Genomic DNA, 23,393 nt, shown 5'->3' on the forward strand with positions numbered 1-23,393 from the left:
TAAGTTTAGTTTAGTTAAGTTAGTAATCGGGTAATCACATAAGGGGCTCGTTTTGATGTGGATATTAAGTTAAGTTAGTAATCTGGTAATCACATAAGGGGCTCGTTTTGATTTGGATATTAAGTTAAGTTAAGTGAAGTTAGTAATCGGGTAATCACATAAGGGGCTTGTTTTGATGTGGATATTAAGTTTAGTTAAGTTAAGTTAGTAATCGGGTAATCACATAAGGGGGCTTGTTTTGATGTGGATATTAAGTTTAGTTAAGTTAAGTGAAGTTGGTAATCAGGTAATCACATAAGGGGCTCGTTTTGATGTGGATATTAAGTTAAAGTCGAACTGAACCTGTTTGTCACGTGCATAATGAGTCCGTTTCAGACTGAAAACATAGTTTGTCTAAGATGACAAGTTGAGAGGCGGGTCATAGTATCATGTCGATGATTTTATTTGACAATTCTGGGGACTGGATTGGGCTTTGGCCAATCCTGGCGTGTTCCGCCTCCAAATCGAGTGGGATTCAGTAGTTGTGGCGCTCCCCTCGGGAAGAGCCGTTTGACGGGAGGAGTGGAGCTCAGCGAGCCGCAGGCAGCCAGCTGCCTTCGTGTTGCCGAGCGGAGAGTGCAGCACGTCGGCCTGGAATCTCCAAAGTGCGACCCCTGACAACCAAGCTCTCGGATGCGCGCGCCATTATCGCTGCTATAACGATACGCTATCCCTGGAATGCGCGTTTTAACGAGCCAGTTACATTTCTTTGCATTCTTAGAGATTATAGTTTTTGTTTTTTATCCATGTTTCTAACAATTGGCCAAGTTAGTAGTTAGTTTATGGGATAGGAATTCTGCCAGATGACAGGCACTAGGCGCCATTTTCGACTTCATTTGGAAGAGAAAATTATCCAGAAATGAAGATTTGATTGACAGCTGCATGTCGTGATATGATTGGTTGAAATGGGGTAGAAATTTGATAGTATTGGGTGACGTCAGCAAACTGTAAATCACTGTTATCAATGAAATCTTGAAAAACGAACTTTTGATGTGAAAAAGTGTGAAAAACTAAAGAAATTAGATTGTTGTGATTTGTTTTGCATACATTATTAAATAGGTGCACTGCATACCCAGGTATTTGAAGTAAAAGAAAAGAAAAGTCATTCTTGGGTTCAGCTCGACTTTAAGTGAAGTTAGTAATCGGGTAATCACATAAGGGGCTTGTTTTGATGTGGATATTAAGTTAAGTTAAGTGAAGTTAGTAATCGGGTAATCACATAAGGGGCTTGTTTTGATGTGGATATTAAGTTAAGTTAAGTGAAGTTAGTAATCGGGTAATCACATAAGGGGCTCGTTTTGATGTGGATATTAAGTTAAGTTAGTAATCGGCTTATCACATAAGGGGCTCGTTTTGATGCGGATATTAAGTTAAGTTACCGTAAATTCCGGACTATAAGCCGCGGCTTTTTTCCCGTTTTTTGGCCTTTTTTGCCCCCTGCGGCTTATATAACGGTGCGTCTTATCTATGGATTTTTTCCAAAAAAAAAAAAAAATCTCTCTTTTTTTAGCACTCTTTCTAACTATAAATCCACTTCTGTTTTAATTTCCTCTCTTGCCCTCTTTTAACAACATAACATAACATAACATAACACAACACAGGTAAGCAGAAAGAAAAAGACGAAGCAATCACGCCATGAATGAGGAAATGACTCACCTGCTGGAGGCTGGAGATACACGGCTTGGGCTAAACTTTTACTCCGTGAAACACTATCGATTAAGTCCGACATCGCTCAGAGGTTTTGAGCAGCTTGAAAACAAGTTTGAAAACGTGCAGAAGTCCATCCACTCACTCACTAAAGAAACTAAGGCAACCGTGAACAGAGTTTATAATGCGGAAAAGCGCATCCGCGCACTGGAGGACAAAAACAACACAGTGAGTCCGAAAATGGATAAAATGCAAAATCGAAACCCTGCACACGCAGGTTGATGACTTAATCAGCAGGAGTAAAAGAAATAACATTCGCCTGATCAATGTAAAAGAGGAGCTGAGATCGGTGACATGGACGCTTTCGTGGCAAAATCCTGTGTTACATCCTGGACCTGAAGGAAGGCGAGAAACCACCAGAGGTGGACAGGGCACACCGGGCGCCTCGGCCACGTCCAGACCCCGGCCTGCCACCGAGGGCCATCTTCATCTGCCTACTCCGCTGGCCCGACCGTCAACTCATCCTCCAGGCTGCGGGGAAGAAGCCCCTCACCTGGGAGGGTACGCGCTTTTTCGTCCGGGCAGGACCTCTCCGCGTTGGTGCAACAGAAACGCGCAACATACAACAGCATCATCGAGTCAATGGATATCGCTTTGGCGTACTGTACCCAGCGAGACTCGTCATAACCAGACCGGACTATCTTTAGCACTCTTTCTAACTATAAATCCACTTCTGTTTTAATTTCCTCTCTTGCCCTCTTTTCACCACACCGCGGACACTGTGTGCCCAGCGGCGGAACAAGAGCTCAAAGTGAAACTGCCGAATATCTTTTGAGTTGGACTGGTCAATAGTACTGTGAGTAACTAAAATAAAAAAATAAAAAACTGAATTCTCTCTTCTTTAGCACTCTTTCTAACTATAAATCCACTTCTGTTTTAATTTCCTCTCTTGCCCTCTTTTCACCACACCGCGGACACTGTGTGCACTGTAAAAAAAACAAAAAATACCACAATGTGTGATTTTGTCTGGGGATTAGTGACCTGACTTTTGTTTTGTTGAAATGTTAATAAATGGGAGCTTCCCCAAACAGCGATCTCTTTCCCGACATTCCTCTCTGTGCACGAACCCTTTCATATGGTAATTAAACATCAAAACACCCGCGGCTTATAGACCGGTGCGGCTTATAGAAGAAAAAAATAGTCACCTTTGAAGGTGCGGCTTATAGACCGGTGCGTCTTATAGTCCGGAATTTACGGTAGTAATCGGCTAATCACATAAGGGGCTCGTTTTGATGTGGATATTAAGTTAAGTTAAGTTAGTAATCGGCTAATCACATAAGGGGCTCGTTTTGATGTGGATATTAAGTTAAGTTAAGTTAGTAAATAGTAATCGGCTAATCACATAAGGGGCTCGTTCTGATGTGGATATTGGTGATCACAGAAGGAAAAATAAATACGCATATCCAGAACGCCGTTGTTTTTCTCCCAGGGGCAGAATCTTTGGTTACAAATATACCAAATATTTTAAATATAATACAGTGGTTCTCAAATATTTTCACGTCAAGGACCCCTAAACTGACCCAAATTAGACCACTGACCCCCATTTGATATGATTTTGTCCCAGGGTCCCCCATCTGATATGATTTTAGCTTTAAGATGATTTACTGTATTGCAGAAAGTGCATGAAACCCATGACCAAAATATTCATGCCTTCTGTGTGTGTGTGTGTGTGTGTGTGTGTGTGTGTGTGTGTGTGTGTGTGTGTGTGTGTGTGTGTGGGTGTGTGTGTGTGTGTGCGCGCGCGGATCGAATATTCCTCATAGGCTTAATTGATATATAGCAGGCCTCACTGTGCTCGTCGACATGAGTGCACTGAAGCAACAAGACCACCTTGGTTTTGACCACACACCAAAACATATGTGACAATATGTTTCTGCTGGAACAGTTTTGTGGGGATGGTATGTCTGGATGTTTTTGTTGATGATGTCTCTTAGTCAGTCTGCTGTTTTCCTCCATCTAGATTGTACCATAGATACATCAGTTAGGACCTTTACACATCGAGAGTGTTTTTTTTTTCCGTGCGATTAATTCGCACGTCAATAATATTTTCAGAATCAGTCAATGCAACCGTGCATACCAACGGCGAAGTTTCGCTGAGCGTTTATTTTCTCGGACCAAGGTCGATTTTTCAGAAATTCGCCTCCGACATGTACACGTCTGTTGCTGTGATTGACAGATGGGTCAATATTCGCATCGCAGTTTCGTGCTGTATATTCGCAGCGCTCTCGGTGTGTTAACAACCTTACGTCTGCTGTTTCCCTCCATGTGTAGATTAGATTGTGCCATAGATACATCTGTATATTTCCCATAAGCCACCAGTGACGTGTTGCAGTGCGGCCGAGATAAGGCAGAACTCGTACCTCCAGCTGTGAAGCGTGTAGTGCAGTCTAGCATGGCACGCTGCGTGGGTGGCTATCTCTCTGTCATCTGTGTGTGTGTGTGTGTGTGTGTGTGTGTGTGTGTGTGTGTGTGTGTGTGTGTGCGTGTGGGTGTGTGTGTGTGTGTGTGTGTGTGTGTGTGCGTGTGGGTGTGTGTGTGCGTGTGTGCGCGCGCACACGCGTGCGATTGGTTCCTGATTGTTAGCGGCCTTGCTAGAGACGGCCAGTAGCTCGTCAAGAAGCGAATGTGTTTTTCATCGAAAAGATGGATTTTGGTTTCGCTCTCATTCTCCCCATTCCTGGACATTATCTTGTTTTCCAGAAAGTCCTGGAGATGTTTTCCATTAGATTGCGTATTGGTTATTGGAACATCCGTGACCATCCCATTCTTATATAACGTCAATTCCCTCTGTTCTTCTTTTGTTCCTCTCTCCTCCACGTCTGGTTTCATCCTCCCCCTATCCTCCTCACACATTTCTATTCTATTCTACTCTGTCATTTTCTATTCTATTCTATTCTATTCTACTCTGTTATTTTCTATTCTATTCTATTCTACTCTGTTATTTTCTATTCTATTCTATTCTACTCTGTTATTTTCTATTCTATTCTACTCTGTTATTTTCTATTCTATTCTATTCTACTCTGTTATTTTCTATTCTATTCTATTCTACTCTGTTATTTTCTATTCTATTCTACTCTGTTATTTTCTATTCTATTCTACTCTGTTATTTTCTATTCTATTCTATTCTATTCTACTCTGTTATTTTCTATTCTATTCTATTCTACTCCACTTCATCTGCAAATAGAGAGGCAAAGTGACCGCCTACTTCCTGCTTCAGCACTGTATCAGAGATTTTCATCCGCCATTTATTTTCCCATACACATTTCCTAAAATGCGTATAAAAATAGTTTTACTGGTTCAAACCAAACGGTACAGATATATTTAGAAACAGGAGAGATCGCATAACCTTTCACTGGGACCAAATCGTTAAAAAAATGCGGGTTTAAAGAACATATTTTTTCGATGTTGTTTTTTTAAGTTTTGGTCCAAGTGAAATGTTCTATGGTCTCTCCCGATTATAGCGTTAGCTGAACCGTTTGGGTCGACCAAGTAAAACTATTTTATAAGCATTTTACGAAATGTCTATGGGAAAATAAATGGCGGATGAAAATCTCTGGTACAGTGCTGAAGCAGGAAGTGATGTTCCACTTTGCCTTTCTATGCCATGACATGCATTTGAGCTAACACTAAAAGACAATTTATCATTTTATATATACTTTTTGCAATTGACCTCAGCCAATGTGGAGTTCTATTCTATTCTATTTAATCTTCAGGTATGACCAAAGCTCTTTTCCTCTTCTCCATCCTCCAGAAGATCGTCGTCCAGACCCGCCTCCCCGCAGGCAGAGGGTCTCCCCTGGGGCGAGGACCGGGGCCACGACGAGTCTCCGCCCCTGGAGCCGTTCCTCCACGAGCTCCCCCACCACGAGGAGGAGCAGGGGCGCCCCCTGGAGGAGGAGCCGCTGCCCCACATGCTGCTGCCGGCGGACAGCCTGGTGCTGCTGGAGAAGGCCGAGAGGAGGATGATGAAGAAGAAGAGGAGGAACAAGCAGAAGAAACAGCGGCACCGGCATTTCAACGACCTGTGGGTCCGCATCGAGGAGAGGTAAGAGGGGGACAGATGATGACCACCAGTGTTGGGCAAGTTAACTGCAAATGTGTAATTAGTTACAGTTACTAGTTATTTGTCTCAAAAAGTAATTTAATTACTTTAGAAATGACTGCATAATAAAAGTAATTATTTACTAGGGAAAGTAACAGTTGCGTTACTTTTAAAAGTCTCCTTCGATTGCCTTATTAATGCACAGATTATTGTAGTGTTGCTGTGGCACAGTGTGGGACAAGACATACTGTCAAAGTTTATCATGGTACCTGCATGAGATACTTGAACATTTGCTTACTGGGGAGGCTTATCCACCTTATTTCTAGCTGCCATGATGCCTGATGGGTGCTTCTTCCTCTTCTGGTGTAATAGACTGTTTTACAGTCTATGGTTTTAACTTGACAAAAAAAACGTCTATGAGGATTTTACAGCAGAGCCATTCTGCTCTACAGCCGTGTCGTTCGGGTGCTGGGATAACGTAATGCATTGTGGGTAGTCGGCTACTGTGGCTAATGCTAGCGGCTAGCGTAATAGTTACTTTACATGGCAGTAAAACGCCACTGAATGACCAAATTGATTTAACTTTTAACCATTTCGAGTAACACTGTTTCCATACGGACCCCCAGCGTTGGTTAGTTGTTTATAACGTGACTATATTTATAACTTTTATAACGTACTCCAGCTTCCGGTTTATAATTTCGGGTCTGCAGCCAAAGAGTATAACAAAGGAAATGGCAAGCTGCAACAATAAGTCACGTTAAACCGGACCTTGTACCCACAATTATTTTTTTACAGTGGGGCATTCAAAGATAAGGTGGATAGACTATACGGCTCAACAAGTACCAAGTACCAACTCTTTTGATGAGGATTTTCCGAAACGTCTGTGGGAAAACGAATGGGGAATGAAATGTCTAGGTCCCATGCCTGAACCAGGAAGATGGCGTGACTTTGTTACAGACTCAAACTGACACTGCCTGGTGTTGTGCTGCAGGCTAAGACAGCCAGCATATCACATCTCACCCTACTCGTCATGCCGTCCGCACACACAGCAACACACAGGCTGTAGGACCCAGCTGGCTGCAGCCTGCAACACACAGGCTTTAGGGCCCAGCTGGCTGCAGCCTGCAACACACAGGCTTTAGGGCCCAGCTGGCTGCAGCCTGCAACACACAGGCTTTAGGGCCCAGCTGGCTGCAGCCTGCAACACACAGGCTTTAGGGCCCAGCTGGCTGCAGCCTGCAACACACAGGCTGTAGGACCCAGCTGGCTGCAGCCTGCAACACACAGGCTTTAGGGCCCAGCTGGCTGCAGCCTGCAACACACAGGCTTTAGGGCCCAGCTGGCTGCAGCCTGCAACACACAGGCTTTAGGGCCCAGCTGGCTGCAGCCTGCACAAACAGCACCACACAGGCTGTAGGACCCAGCTGGCTGCAGCCTGCAACACACAGGCTTTAGGGCCCAGCTGGCTGCAGCCTGCAACACACAGGCTTTAGGGCCCAGCTGGCTGCAGCCTGCAACACACAGGCTTTAGGGCCCAGCTGGCTGCAGCCTGCAACACACACAGGCTGTAGGACCCAGCTGGCTGCAGCCTGCAACACACACAGGCTGTAGGACCCAGCTGGCTGCAGCCTACAACACACAGGCTTTAGGGCCCAGCTGGCTGCAGCCTGCAACACACAGGCTTTAGGGCCCAGCTGGCTGCAGCCTGCAACACACAGGCTGTAGGGCCCAGCTGGCTGCAGCCTGCAACACACACAGCAACACACAGGCTGTAGGACCCAGCTGGCTGCAGCCTGCAACACACAGGCTTTAGGGCCCAGCTGGCTGCAGCCTGCAACACACACAGCAACACACAGGCTGTAGGACCCAGCTGGCTGCAGCCTGCAACACACACAGGCTTTAGGGCCCAGCTGGCTGCAGCCTGCAACACACACAGCAACACACAGGCTGTAGGACCCAGCTGGCTGCAGCCTGCAACACACACAGGCTTTAGGGCCCAGCTGGCTGCAGCCTGCAACACACACAGGCTGTAGGACCCAGCTGGCTGCAGCCTGCACACAGCAGCACACACAGGCTGTAGGACCCAGCTGGCTGCAGCCTGCACACAGCAACACAGAGGCTGTAGGACCCAGCTGGCTGCAGCCTGCACACAGCAACACACATGCTGTAGGACCCAGCTGGCTGCAGCCTGCACACAGCAACACACAGGCTGTAGGACCCAGCTGGCTGCAGCCTGCAACACACAGGCTGTAGGACCCAGCTGGCTGCAGCCTGCACACAGCAACACACATGCTGTAGGGCCCAAACGGGCTGTAGGACCCAGCTGGCTGCAGCCAGCTGCTATGAGTGTCTTGGATGTGAGAACAGCAGCTGGGAAATCCTGTGAGCATCCGGTTTGGGTTTGGGCCTCCCAGTAGCTCCGGGCAGGGACTAACCAGCTGGCAAAGCAAGCTCACCTTTCAGGCACCTGCTCTCAAGGTGATGTGGTCTGCTGTGCTGAAACCTGCTGTGCTGAAACTGCTCTCTTTTAGTGGGGCATAGGGATGTCAACGGTTAACCGTTAATCGATTAACCGTCGCTAACGTCGTTGTTCGGTTATTGCTGTCGGTCTATCAGTTAATATAAAAAAAAAAAAAAAAAAAATTTTTTTTTTTTTTTTTTTTTTTTTTTGGACACGTTTTTTGAGTTTCCTTGCAGATTTTGCACAGTGTTTTGCATCATGCAACTATTTTGTTCAAATTTTGTTCAATTGTTGGCAGCAAATCGAAATAGGCTATATTTTGTTTAAGTTTTTATGCTGCAAAAGACAGTAGGCCTAATGTGAAAAAATCAAAAGAAATAACAGATTGTTGTTGTTGTAATGTTTACATAAACAGGAAATAAAGCTCTCAAAAATATATTTCCTTGTCATCCATATAAGAGCCAGAATGATTTTGGAATGATTACCTGATCAAAATGTGGCAATAAACTTATAAATTTCAGCAAAGCCAACAAAAAATAAAGGCATAATTCTAACACAAAAAGCATTAACATTTCAGCATCTAAATAGACACGCCTTGTTTGGGCATGAGCTCATTGAGTAAATAGACAAAAAAAAAAAAAAAAAATTTTGTTTTTGTTTTTAATATTAAAAAATTATGAATTAACCGATAGGTTAATCGATTATTAGCGTCGGTTAATCGAAAGTGAAATTAACCGAAAATTGACATCCCTAGTGGGGCAGTTAAGCATAACAATTGTGCATTCTGTGAGAAAAGCGTATCATTTGGTACACCTACAGCCAAAGGCATTCCAAAAAAGTATTAGATATGAGGCGGGGGGTGGGGGTTGTGGATGTTTTTTGCGGCCACAGACTGGCAGCCTATGGAAAGTGTAACTGACACAGACTGGCAGCCTATGGAAAGTGTAACTGACACAGACTGGCAGCCTATGGAAAGTGTAACTGACACAGACTGGCAGCCTATGGAAAGTGTAACTGACACAGACTGGCAGCCTATGGAAAGTGTAACTGACACAGACTGGCAGCCTATGGAAAGTGTAACTGACACAGACTGGCAGCCTATGGAAAGTGTAACTGACACAGACTGGCAGCCTATGGAAAGTGTAACTGACACAGACTGGCAGCCTATGGAAAGTGTAACTGACACAGACTGGCAGCCTATGGAAAGTGTAACTGACACAGACTGGCAGCCTATGGAAAGTGTAACTGACACAGACTGGCAGTCTATGGAAAGTGTAACTGACACAGACTGGCAGCCTATGGAAAGTGTAACTGACACAGACTGGCAGCCTATGGAAAGTGTAACTGACACAGACTGGCAGCCTATGGAAAGTGTAACTGCAATAAATGTGTGTAGACTAGTCTGATCTGGATGATCTTCTTGTCAATACCTGATGAAGCCTCCTGCGTGTTTCGTGTTGGAATAAAACACGGGAGGAGGAACATTATACCTTTTTTACATCAGAAGTCCCACTAGTACACGTGTTTTTGTTACCCAGGAAAGCAGCAGGGGGCAACAGCAGCAGCAGCCTTTTAAACTTTTATATCACACTCTCAACCCACGTTTCTCCACGGCTGCAGGCTGTCTCTTTCCCCTCCCTTTTCCCTTCTCTCACGGCTGCCCTAGGTGCAGTAGTGTCAGGTCAGCTAAAACAAAATGGAAACTTCCGGATAAAAATGTCAAACTAATGTCATTTAAACAAGTAAATAGCCTGACTGATGCACGTTGGAAGAGAAAAAGGTGTTTCAACAAACGAAGCAGCAAACATTGTATCAAAATACTCATTTTGATGTTAAGATGACATAATAGTGAAGCTGTAAAGCATTACTCAAAATGTGAGGGATTTAACGAGGGATTTATATTTATTTTTCAGGCTTCGCAGTAAAAGTGACTAGGTCAGCAGTATTGTTGCTCTCACCTAAACACATTTCTTCAATCTCTCTCTATTTTAATATTCTGAGTAGGATGGTTTTATGGCTCCAGTCCTCTAGATCAGTGGTTCTCAAATGGGGGTCCGTGTTACTTTGCCAGGGGGTCCGCGAAAAGTTTTCAGTTATTTAATTTTTTTTTTTTTTTAATGCTACATGTTACTTATTCCTTCTCAAACTACTTCCTACATGGTGCTAGTCTATCAAAATATCTTGGCTGTCATTGATTGTGTTGCATAGTGGCTTTCTGTACTGTTGACAAATTGTGATATTGTAAGTCGCTTTGGACAAAACAAAAGCGTCTGCTAAATGACGTAATGTAAATGTAATGTAAAAAAAAAATATATATATTTTTTTTTTGCAAAATCTTCATAGTTCAATGAAAAAAGTTTATGCTTTAAATCTAAAATGGTTCATGGATTACATTCTAATAACAAACCTATCAAATTAAAAGTCAAGCACGTTACCGTGGAAACAATTAAGCTTAGCCCAAAATCACAAATCAGAATGAGGGGGTCCCCGGTATATTTTCTATCTTGTAAGGGGTCCTTGGCTGAAAAACATTTGAGAACCTCTGGTCTAGAGAGAGAGTGGCGTCAGTGGAGGACCAAAATGCGAGACTCATTAGCCAATGAACAGCCAGGAATGGGTCTCGCGCTACTTTTGCATGTTAAAATAAAGCTGATAATGTACAATTTGATTCAAGGGATGAAAAACCCTTTCAAAGTACAACACAAACTGTCTATTTTGCTGCAACTCGACAGTGCTGCTTAATCCAGGACCTTACTTCCTGGAACTCTTGAGAGTAAAAAACTGGTCCATTGGAGTGAATGGAGATGTCGCAAGTCTTCTATATATACGGCTCTGGGATCCACTAGATTATCACACACACACACACACACACACACACACACACACACACACACACACACACACACACACACACACACACACACACACACACACACACACACACACACACACACACACAATCAGGGTTAAAAAGGGTTCAATGTTTGAGAAATCCAAGCATACAGCCTGTTTCCACAGGAACAGATGGGGCTTGTAAGCATGTTTGTATACATTATGTCTGCAAATGTGTTTTCTTTTCTTTTCCCCCCATGTGTGTGTGTGTGTGTGTGTGTGTGTGTGTGTGTGTGTGTGTGTGTGTGTGTGTGTGTGTGCATATGCTCCAAAGCGTGCCTGGTGCACGTCTTCGTTTGTATATTTTAATGTCTGACAAGCTATGACTTTAATATTACAGTAATATTCAACATGTTGAAGGAGTTCACTGTAGGGGGAGGTCTCCTCCCAGGCCTACTTCTTTCCACAGCAAAGTGACAGAGAGGAGAGAGAGAGCGTGGGAGAAAACACAGATCCAAAGAGAGAGTGAGGGTGTGTGTGTGTGTGTGTGTGTGTCAGTGTGTGTGATTCTGCAGGTATGAGAGCATGAGAGAGAAGGTGTGTGTGTGTGTGTGTGTGTGTGTGTGTGTGTGTGTGTGTGTGTGTGTGTAATTCTGCAGGTATGAGAGAGAGAGAAGGTGTGTGCGTGTGCGTGTGCGTGTGCGTGTGTGTGTGTGTGTGTGTGTGTGTGTGTGTGTGTGATTCTGCAGGTATGAGAGAGAGAGAGAAAGAGTTAAGGGGGGTGTGTGTGTGTGTATGAGAGAGAGAGAGAGAGAGAGAGAGAGACTACACTGCTGTAATTCTCTGCTGTCTTTGATGCATGGCCACACACACACACACACGACGCACCTGATTTCCTTCTGCCTTCCCAGGCCCTCACTGGCAGCTTTGTGTAGTACAGCTCTACCCAAATAAACCTGCTGGCAGCTTTGTGTAGTACAGCTCTACCCAAATAAACCTGCTGGCAGCTTTGTGTAGTACAGCTCTACCCAAATAAACCTGCTGGCAGCTTTGTGTAGTACAGCTCTACCCAAATAAACCTGCTGGCAGCTTTGTGTAGTACAGCTCTACCCAAATAAACCTGCTGGCAGCTTTGTGTAGTACAGCTCTACCCAAATAAACCTGTTGGCAGCTTTGTGTAGTACAGCTCTACCCAAATAAACCTGCTGGCAGCTTTGTGTAGTACAGCTCTACCCAAATAAACCTGCTGGCAGCTTTGTGTAGTACAGCTCTACCCAAATAAACCTGCTGGCAGCTTTGTGTAGTACAGCTCTACCCAAATAAACCTGTTGGCAGCTTTGTGTAGTACAGCTCTACCCAAATAAACCTGTTGGCAGCTTTGTGTAGTACAGCTCTACCCAAATAAACCTGTTGGCAGCTTTGTGTAGTACAGCTCTACCCAAATAAACCTGCTGGCAGCTTTGTGTAGTACAGCTCTACCCAAATAAACCTGCTGGCAGCTTTGTGTAGTACAGCTCTACCCAAATAAACCTGTTGGCAGCTTTGTGTAGTACAGCTCTACCCAAATAAACCTGCTGGCAGCTTTGTGTAGTACAGCTCTACCCAAATAAACCTGCTGGCAGCTTTGTGTAGTACAGCTCTACCCAAATAAACCTGCTGGCAGCTTTGTGTAGTACAGCTCTACCCAAATAAACCTGCTGGCAGCTTTGTGTAGTACAGCTCTACCCAAATAAACCTGCTGGCAGCTTTGTGTAGTACAGCTCTACCCAAATAAACCTGCTGGCAGCTTTGTGTAGTACAGCTCTACCCAAATAAACCTGCTTCAAAAAAGACTTTTCTGAAACGGTCTTATTATTGACAGAAATAAAGCTAAAAGGACGCCTCAAATATCTGTTCTTCACGTTATCTGAAATAATGGTCAGCTTTAACATCCATCTATGAACTAAAGCCAAGAGCTGCAGGCATTGTAGCTCGCCAGCGCCAATCAAAGTAAAGTAAATATGAAGTGCGAGCTTAATGCCAGTGATGAAAACACTTCACTTTGAGGTTGATGTGGAAATCGTGATGTGAAATGTTTGGACACTGAATGAAAGGTGCAGATGTGTTTGTCTTTTTCATCACAGTTATGAGATCATCAACTGATCCATTCAGTTGAGTTTCTCTCCACAAAGCACTTGTTCTACAGGGAAACACTTTGGCACTTTTGTATACTGAAGAACAGCTTCTGAACTATTACTGTTCCTAATTTAATGGGAAGCTATTCCCAAGTTTCCTGATGAGACCGTGGGCACTTCCATGACACCCTCCCTCCCTGTTTCCAGCTGCCGGTTGCCTGTTTCCACCCAGCACCGTTCATAGCAAATGCGACTGAAAATAATCATAATAATTGTTGTGACTTTGTACCTACCTATGTCTTGTAATGGAGCCCCCCAGCACAATAATTTCACACGTGCATAATTGTACAACGGAGATATCTTGAATGTTGAAAGAGAGAGACCGCTAAAGCTACGTTCAGGGTACGGTGGTGCAGTGGTAAGCGCTGTCGCCTCACAGCTCGAAGGTCCTGGGTTCGATTCCCACCTGGGACGCTGTGAGCGCTGAAGGAATGCGTGCCCGTCCGCATGTCCTCGAGTGCCCACTGCCCTGGTGGGGTCGTCAAAAGGGCCTTTCTGTGTGGAGTTTGCATGTTCTCCCCGTGCCTCCCGGGGGTTTCCTTCATATAGGAACCCCCTTCACCAAAACATGCAATATCCTGGTTGCTGATGTGGTGCCTCCTCTGATCGTTCGGGGCGCCTGTTCAGAGGGAGGGGAACTCGTTGGAATAGCGTGAACCTCCCACGTGCTATGTCCTACCGGTGAAGCTTCCCCTGTCAGGTGAAAAGAAGCGGCTGGCTAACTGCCCATGTCTCGGAGGAAGCATGGAGCCAGTTTTCGGCTCTCCGCAGATCGGCAGAGGGTGGAGCAGCAACCAGGATAAATATAAATTAGCACTAATGGGGGATAAAAAAATCTGGGAAAAAAAATATATATATAAAAAAAAAAAAAGCTACGTTCAATGACCAAATAATAAGAGTTCCGGTTTGGACGTTTAGCCTTCAAAACAAAAGCTGCCGCTATGCAACCACATACTATTTTTTAGCAATTTCGGCTAAAATAAGCCCATACAGTACGAGTGAATTGACATTCACCTCGTTTTTGTAAAATATCGCCGCTATGCAACCACACAACGTTACTATTTTTAGCCATTTCGGATCATAAGCCAAATGTTCCCACTCTTTGACAGCGGCGCGCACTTACTTGCTAGTGAATTTTTTTTAAACAGGAAGTCGACAACCGGCAACCGCTGAGAATCATGGGAAACGTAAGTCCAGGAATAAGGTGAATAGTGTCAAACTTGTGGTAAGTTCATTGGGATCTATAGTGTTCCTGTTGCATACTTGAATAGATGGTTCTTGTATCCAGCAGTGAGTCGGAGACAGCAAAGGTTTTCTTTTCACAAAAGGAAAGAATATATATTTTATGTGGCTTTTAAAACATGGCTGGCTACACCTCGCCTTGACCAACGCTTTGCTCTCCAAACCCTTTAGACCCTGTCTGTGTCCATAGCACATTTCATACACAACACAGATCAAAAGAAAAGACCATGGAGAGAGAGAGAGTGTGTTACAGGCTAAAATATAAGATCCAAACGGTCACAGTGCAAAATTATTTGCATATTTTTACTTTGTGAATGAATTCATAATATATGCATATTTTCTCAATAATTATATCTTCTTGTCTAAACGCACTTTTCCCAATACAGGCTACTGTATTGCCAGCCAGGTTCTCTGCTCTGGGGGCTGGGCGAAGTGAGTCAGACATTATATTCTGTTTGTAGCATCAGATTTGTCGGGTAAAATACATGACAGAGCGGACTGCTAAGCCCAGGTGGGCTCGTCAAGTTTGCATGTTCTCCCTGTGCTCCCCTGGGGTTTCCTCCAGATAGGGGTGTGGCTTCCTTCACTGCTCACAACAATATAACTCGCCTGTCTCGCCAGATACACAGTATAGCCTAGTAGTGGATTGCTGGCTTCTAGTCGTGCTGAATATCACATTTAGTGGCTTTAAATCATCACTTTTTAATATCCCACAGTTACTCATTTGAACAATAAATGCTGTCTGTGACAAGTCTCTCTAATATTCAGCCCATTTCTTTTCTCTTTTTCTTCTCCATCTGTCTGTGGATAGATCAATGTCAGTGTTCATAACTGTATGTATTTTTTAAATCTTGGTCAGAGTGGGGAGAAGGAAGGGGATGAGGGGCGAAAGGGAGACTTGGTGATGGAGATTGGATGTGGGACAATATTTAATATTCTCCCTTTGTATTATTTTCCTTTTCTTTACATACTGTAGATTTTTTTTTTTTTTACATTGACCGACTCTGTAAAGGGGAAAAACCCCCAATAAAGAAATAAAATGAAACCAGAAAAAGAGAAATACCAACATGCTACCAATTGTCTTCCAAACTGGAGTTAGCGTTGTAATCCTGGGTGAAGTGGCTCTGCCCGCTGTTGTAGTTAGTGCGTTGGCAGCCGGACCAGACTTCAGGAACGTGTGTGTTTGTTTTGCCTGGCCGGGTCCCAGTCAGAACCGCACGAGCGCCGCAGGGCCCGACATCAAACGGAGCAACAGAAATCATTTAATTGCCTTTAACACGTTCACTGCCAACAACGAGTTGAGTCGTCAAACACAATCCAGCTGTTCACTGCCAACGACGAGTTGAGTCGTCAAAAAAATTTTTTTTTTTTTTTTGACGGTGCTACGTGGATCAATGCCCCCCGCGTCTCCTATGGAGATATTGGAAGTATTGAATGTGTATAATCTATTTTACCGACCAGCTAGGTGGCGACGGTGCCCTCCCGACAGAGAGAAAGTCAACCAAAAGCAGCCGCCTCCCGCGGCTGCTTCCTCCATTCTCAAGGAAATAGCTTGCCGATTTTACAGTCATCAGTCACCAGACTCGCCGCTCTCGGGCCGCGCCAGCAGCAGCACACGGGGGATTGCAAATTAGCATAAGCCTAGAGTCGCACGGGGCTTCATCGGGGCTCTCAAACCCAAGAGACGAGTGAGCCCTATCCACACTCGCTGCCAGGGAGGGAGGCTGCTCAAACTCGCTGCCAGGGAGGGAGGCTGCTCGAACTCGCTGCAGCAGCAGCAGCAGCAGAGCACTCGCTTGTGACAAACGCAGGCTGAAAGCCACTAGACACGCCCACGGAGGGAGGAGTTGAAGGAGAGGGCGTTCGGAACTATATTGTTTGGATGTCTGATCTCTCACTGATGCCAAAAATAAATGGTTAAAGTGACTGTTCTGCCTGTTTGATTGAATTTCACAAAACTGCGATTATCTCAGCTTTCACTCTGACAGCTGAAACCATGCTGTACTCAACGGCTAATATCTACATAACTACTAACTCTACAAACTAACTCTTTTAGACAGAGAAAGCACACATTCTATTAGTACTTTTCTGAACTTTGTGTTCACAAACTCCAAGCAGAAAAGAATCCTCGGCTCTTTTAAAATGAGCCAGAATCCTCAAAAAACGGCCTGGCAGAAGCTACCTACAGCAAAAAAAAAACGGCTGGCAGTCAATGTGTTAATAGTCTTATTGAGAAAAGAGAGACAGAGACCGAAATAGAGAGTATGAAAGTGAACCCGGAGAGAGGGGAGGGGAGGGGAGGGGAGCGAGCAGACAGATGGAGAGTTTGGCTTAGCTGACCAATGAGTTGCACTCCCGTCACCCACGTATCAGTGAAATCTCTTTTAATTGGCCGATGCGATGTTAGCAGTGGTTTCCTTTGTCTTGGAAGTCTCCTCTGTAGCCCGCGGGCATCGTTGTTATTTCCATTGTTTTCCTTCTGTAGTCCCTGCCATCTTTTCTCTGGTCATTGTGGACAATATAGGAACGTACTGTAAGGGAGACTAGGGAGACTTCTGCAGACTATGACTATGATTTTCCTTTCATATGAACAATGCAGTGGCCTAGCAGGGCAGAGATAGAACACATGCAACACGTTAAAAATAGGAAATCAGTCTGGAAATAAGACGGTCTCTTCCCCTCGTCCCGGGCCGGGCGGTCTGCCTTCACTCAAGCGTCTGGGTCAGATTTGTGACTATTGCTATGGTCACTCCCTTCATAAGCAAACGGTTTGCACTCAAAATGCGTTGCGACCAATCACAGAGCTCAAACCTCAAGCAGCAGCGTGTGTTATAACGGAAAACAGTCCCCCCCAGGAAATCGTGATTTGTGCGATCGCAGTAATTAATGCAAATTCAACCGCTCTCCGCAATATTTGCAGGAGCTAGCAGTTTGTCAAGATTCCCACGATTTCTCTGCAAAAACGCAACTTGCCATTTTTGCCAGTTCCCGCAAATTTTACAGAAAGAAAGAAATCGCAAATTGCATTCCTTTTTTAAAAGGTTGCCATTAGTTAGTAGTTAGGGGGGGAGCATCGACATAAATAAGAGGGGGGGGAGTGGTTAAAAGAATCACAACTTTTTTCAATTTTACAGAAAAAAAATTGTGTTGCAATTTGTTGAGTAAAGCCGCTGCAAAATCAAGCATTTTTGATCGCAACAATCACACACACACACACACACACACACACACACACACACACACACACACACACACACACACACACACACACACACACACAACTCCTGGAGAGACTGTGAAATGACTGGAAATCGATGTCTGAATAACCTCCCCTCTCTCCTTTCTCCTCCCCCCCTCAGCACTATGGTCCAGTCTCCGCCTCCCCCGCTGGTACGCATCATCAACGGTTACATCACAGTGCAGCCGCCCGACCGAGTCCACAGCCACTACAACTACCACCACACACCTTCGTCATCGACCTCCTCCTCCTCGTCATCTTCCTCACTGACGTTTCTCTGCACGTTGTTGACACTCCTCCGAAAGACGTGGACCGTGCTGCTCTAGGTTCTCGCCCGATGGCAGAGGACTTGTTCCACAAATTAACGAGGTGTCATAATTGGGTCTGATCACGGGATCACGAGATCTAGAAGAGATCTTAGCGGAGAGTAATGGGCACCCGGAGTTGTTGAAAGACTCTTGCGTGCTCTGCTGCAGCTGGAGCTGGTTTTATGGAATCCTAGGTCACATTGTCCATTCACAATACAACATGCATTAACATAAAAATGTCTCGTGAGGTTAAGAACATGGAATTTGAGTCTAACCAGAAGTGCCACTCTACAGTCGAAACTCCACGGATTGCTGGTGTCATCGGGGTTAAATGGCGTCAATAGAACATGAGGTCCCAATGAACATGGAGTTTTATAATAACGTGCGGCTTTGTTGGAACGCCGAGCACGAGGTTTCATGCGGTTTCGATCAGACGCTCGCGCGAAACCCGGAGCGAGCGTACAGCGTGAGAAACACGGCAAAGGCAAGCGGAGGAGTTTTTATTGGACATTATGGACCGTTACACGCTCTGATGTTGTGACCGACGGTCCATCATTCAACATCCAATGTCTCTGAGAAGGTGCCATCTCGCTGAACCGACTGTAGAGTAAATAGACATTAGTTTAGTTCAAACATTAAGGAACCGTCAAGGAATGTTAAAATACCGTCAATACTCACAACTGCATCGTTACTGTATGTCATTTGTGTGTGCGTGTTGGTGTGCGTGTGTGTGCGTGCGTGCGTGTGTGTAGGTGTGTGTGTATGTGTGCGTGTGTAGGTGTGTGTGTATGCGTTTATGACAGACTCTATCAGCTCTTAATCCCCTGCCCTCGCAAACAGAGGTTTTCTCTTCCAACCTTAATTTATTCTTCCCTTTTCAGAAGAATTTGTTTAGCGTTGCGTAATACTGTGGGGGGAAATTGTACATACTGTTTCTACATATTATAGATGTATTTTAGAAATCTAAAAAAAGAAAATTATCAAAAGATTTGTTGTTGTTGTTGTTGTTGTTGTTGTTGTTGTTGTTGTTGTTTATATATATATATATAAATAGATATGCAGTATATTTTTTTGAAAAAGAAATCAGGAACTAACCACCATAGCCCGTGTCACGTGTCTCTCTGAGGTGAAATGTTTGGAAGGGAGAGATGATTGTATTGTTTATGTATCAGTGTTATCAGTGGTTTTGCTGTATGTGTTTCCTGAAAGATTTTTTTTTTTTTTTTTCACATAGAGATTATTTGTTTAATTTATTTAACTATAGTTGTAGGTCACATAAATCACTCCCAGTGTTTATTTTGCAGTCACTGTGATGTCCAAATATGTATCTATGGTTTCAAATGTGTTTTCAAGTACATTTCCAAATGACAGTAATGATTAAGTCAGTTTCAAATACATACTGCTATTCCACACACAGCGTAATTCTTTCAGGTCTTCTGTCATTCGCATTTCACTTATGTGGCATGAGGTGATTGTAATATTTTTTTGCTATAAAGTTGAAAACAATAAAATATTTATCTAGATTAAAATCTGATTTTGATGTACTTTGTGACACATAAAAATCAACAGGAATTCACTTTCTACTCAGGTCTGGGAAATTAATTTGATCATTGTCAGGTCTTGACACATTTTGGACTTAGACACTGGAAAAGTATGAAGCATTATTTATAGGTGCTTAGTCAAATATGAATTCATATTTAGTACTTATTAGTAGAAATTAGTACCCACTGTTGTTTCACATCCAAATTAGCAAAGTGATTTAGCCATTGATAAACGCTTGATAGTTTCACCAAATGTGATCCGCAGGCTGAAGTTCCATTACAGCCTCAGGGGGGCGTACTATGTGTGGATGGCACATGGTTGAAGGAGGAGCAGAAGAAGAAGAAGCTGAGTCACCTGAAACACCTGAAAAGGTAACCACATAAAGGTGCTAGGTGAGTACTTTTACCTCTACACGACCCAGACACCCGATCCCGTACCTACCTACTGTACCAGACCTCACACACACACACACACACACGTACACATAGACAAACACACAAACACACCATGTCCTGCCTTGACCCAGGGTTGATGGTGTGTTTATGTGAGGTTAACGTGCTGTGATAAGGCAGCTTTTAGAAGCTGTTTGATGTGTGTATGTGGGCTGCCACAAACAAGGCTGCTGCTCCGCCAGGGAATGTTGATCCTGCAGGAAACAAACAGGAAACCAGAGCTAATTGATTCTTCAGATGTACAGGAAATGAGAGCTAATTGATTTGTTATATCAACAGGAAAGGAAAGCCAGTTGACTTGTTAGTTTGCTGCTTTGATTTAGGAGTGCTCGGTGAGTTGGAAGATGTTGTGGATTTTGGTGTAGGCTCAAGTATTTTAAAAAGACAAACTGTAAGAATCATATTACGGTAAGAACATAAAAATAAGACTGCATAGTTGTCTATGTAAATGTAAAGATGCCATCAAAGAGCAGTTGGAAAACGTAATGAGAATGAGTTATTAATTAGTTATTAATTATAATTGATTAAATGTTGGCTGTGTCTAAATTTTTTATTTTTTTATTAATATGGTACATAGTGTATCTCCTTGCAAAAATTTTTTGAGTGCTTACATCACAACGAGGAAAGTTTGCCCCAGGAAAAAACAAACACACAAACAAACAAACAAACAAACAAACAAAAATAACACTTCAAAAAACAACTATTGGTAATGGACCTTGCATTGAACATCACAGAATAATGATAGACTGTAACCTATATTATGATATCAGTGTAAGAGTACCTGAGGGTGCAGTTTCCTTTTACGCAATTGATTAGTTATAATTGTCTGAATGTCCCTCTAACGAGACAAATACTTTCTCTATTGATCTAATGTGCAATATAGAAAGGTTCAGATTATTACATGTCTGTAACTATCATGTGAGTGAAAGACAGAGAAAGATACCAAAAAGAGCTAGAAAGAGCCTGAAGTCCTACATTTACCCAAAGCAAACCGCATAAGCCCATAGATCAGACTGTAGAATATGTGACTCTAAAAATAGATCTTATCCGCTCCGTGTAAAACAACACTTTTATAATAACATACCCTTTAAGTCACTCAGTCATTCTATACTAGAATAAACAAATAAAGGGGCAGGTCACTCATTTAATGGCCTCCTACAGAGCACTCGTGCTGACAGATTCTGCAGCTCATTTACCAGTGAAATCATTGAGTAAACAATGGTGTGAATTCCATCAGTCCAAATTGAAACTGAAAAGACATGTGACTCTTTTCTTAAGCTGCTCATTTGTGTGTGTGTGCATGCGTGCATGTGTGTGTGTGTGTGTGTGTGTGTGTGTGTGTGTGTGTGTGTGTGTGTGCGCGTGCGCGTGTGTAGTTTTGTGTCATTTCTACTGAGATAGATATACAGTAGTGCTCCTACTTGAGTAAAATATTTCAGTATCCTTGGACAACTCCGTAAATTTGAGTGGTATTTTCAATGAATTTCAAAAGTATTTCTCGCTTGATAAAATATAGTTTTCACATCTCTTGAAACCTCTTAACACACGCTCAATAAAACACATAACAGTGTCATTCAAAGCTAGCAAAGACGATAGCTTGGGCCATTTTGCTGTTCCAAACCCACGAGTTCAGCATGACAGACATGACCTGAATTAGCTGGAGGATAGTATTTCAACCAAAGTGATTTTAATCAACTTGTTCTGTGATTGATGCGCATGCGCGCAGATACACACACACACACACACACACACACACACACACACACACACACACACACACACACACACACACACACACACACAAGAGCAGCAGCAATTATGAGAATTTGTTCATCTATTGGTATTCATTTAGTTTGGTGAATCTCAGGGCATGAATTCAAATCTGTTGCACCCGTTGATACAGAACCGATTTTAAAATCAGTCAATCATCATCATCATCATCCTCCATGTGATTTTCACTCCACATGTACTGTAACGCTCTATATGTATGTCCAGCCAAAGTGGCCGTTTATGCCCTCATTCATCACAATCTGAAAAGTCAGCTCTCGACAGATATCCTCTTTAAAATATTGAATGGACGGCTTCTTAAAACACTATCAAATAAGAAAATATGTCGTATGAAAACACACCACGGTGGACCGGAGCTGAAAACACACCACGGTGGACCGGAGCTGAAAACACACCACGGTGGACCGGAGCTGAAAACACACCACGGTGGACCGGAGCTGAAAACACACCACGGTGGACCGGAGCTGAAAACACACCACGGTGGACCGGAGCTGAAAACACACCACGGTGGACCGGAGCTGAAAACACACCACGGTGGACCGGAGCTGGGGTTGCCAGAATGGACCGGAGCTGGGGTTGCCAGAATGGACAAAGTAAACCTGCAGGAATTGAAAGCAGATGTCCGCGCAGACGTCTGTTTCCTGTGGAACACACAACTAGAGGTAGAAACTATTGATATGGCATCAAAGATTAGACGTATGTTTTTCAAAGCCCTGTCTTGACCCAAAGGTAGTTTGCATGAGGTTAAAATGGATCCCCTTAATTATTCTGGATAAATTGGTATCAGAAGTTATTTATTACAATATAGCTTATACTGCCAACGCCCTTTCACCCTAAGAGCCTTTAAAGCAGAATACCACATGATTGGCTATATTGAGATACTGGCCAATCATCAAGTAAAATAGTTAAGATGGTCAAATTTAATATAACCCTCTTTTTGAATTAGGCTATTTGTGAAATCATTAAGTCTTTGCGAAAGTTTTAAAATCACTCGTTTATGTATTTTTTAAAAAGACAGATTGTATTCAAAATAGAGCATATTGTTGCAAGTGGTGATTGCCCTTTTTAAACAGGTAACGCTTTAATTTTGTTTACTTCAAAGCAAATGATGAAGTTATTAAGCACTTTGCAAACATCCAGTGTTTCCCACAGAATTCAAATCGACTTGTACTTGAATTTCTTGTTGCACGGTGTGTCCTGCTGCCAAGTCCCATCCTCATTTTCTGCTTTGCTTATCGTACATTATACTTTGGCATGGGGCAAATACAACTGTTATCTTAGTGGCAGCATCGTGGCACTTTTATTTTGAAAAAATAAAATGCACAATACATGCAACGGTAGAAGTAAAAAAACTAAAGGAAGTGAACCTCTGTCATTTATTCATAGGCGTACTATTAATCTATTGACTATAATACTACTTGAAACATAAAATACAATTTTATACACACACACACACACACACACACACACACGCATGCGTGTGTGTGTGTGTGTGTGTGTGTGTGTGTCTTAGTTTGTACATCTGATTTCTGAGACATATGAAAATACAAATTGTATTTTTGGCATTA

At 43.4% G+C, this 23,393-nt stretch overlaps 1 protein-coding gene across 1 annotated transcript in view; it reads left to right on the top strand.

Moving 5' to 3' along the window:
- LOC310771223 (uncharacterized protein) overlaps positions 1-19,479 on the top strand; it is a gene marked incomplete at its 5' end in the record, with an annotated part of 30,169 nt that extends 10,690 nt beyond the window's left edge. Inside the window, 2 exons of the mRNA XM_083663880.1 lie at positions 5,498-5,791; positions 17,857-19,479. Coding sequence (XP_083520006.1) covers positions 5,498-5,791; positions 17,857-18,061 — 499 coding nt within the window. The 3' untranslated portion in view covers positions 18,062-19,479. The remainder of the gene's footprint in view (positions 1-5,497; positions 5,792-17,856) is intronic.
- Positions 19,480-23,393: the final 3,914 nt, after the last annotated feature.

This window comes from Poromitra crassiceps, assembly GCF_964638095.1.
Source record: "Poromitra crassiceps genome assembly, contig: HAP1_SCAFFOLD_441, whole genome shotgun sequence".
In the NCBI taxonomy this organism is placed as follows: Eukaryota; Metazoa; Chordata; class Actinopteri; order Beryciformes; family Melamphaidae; genus Poromitra; species Poromitra crassiceps.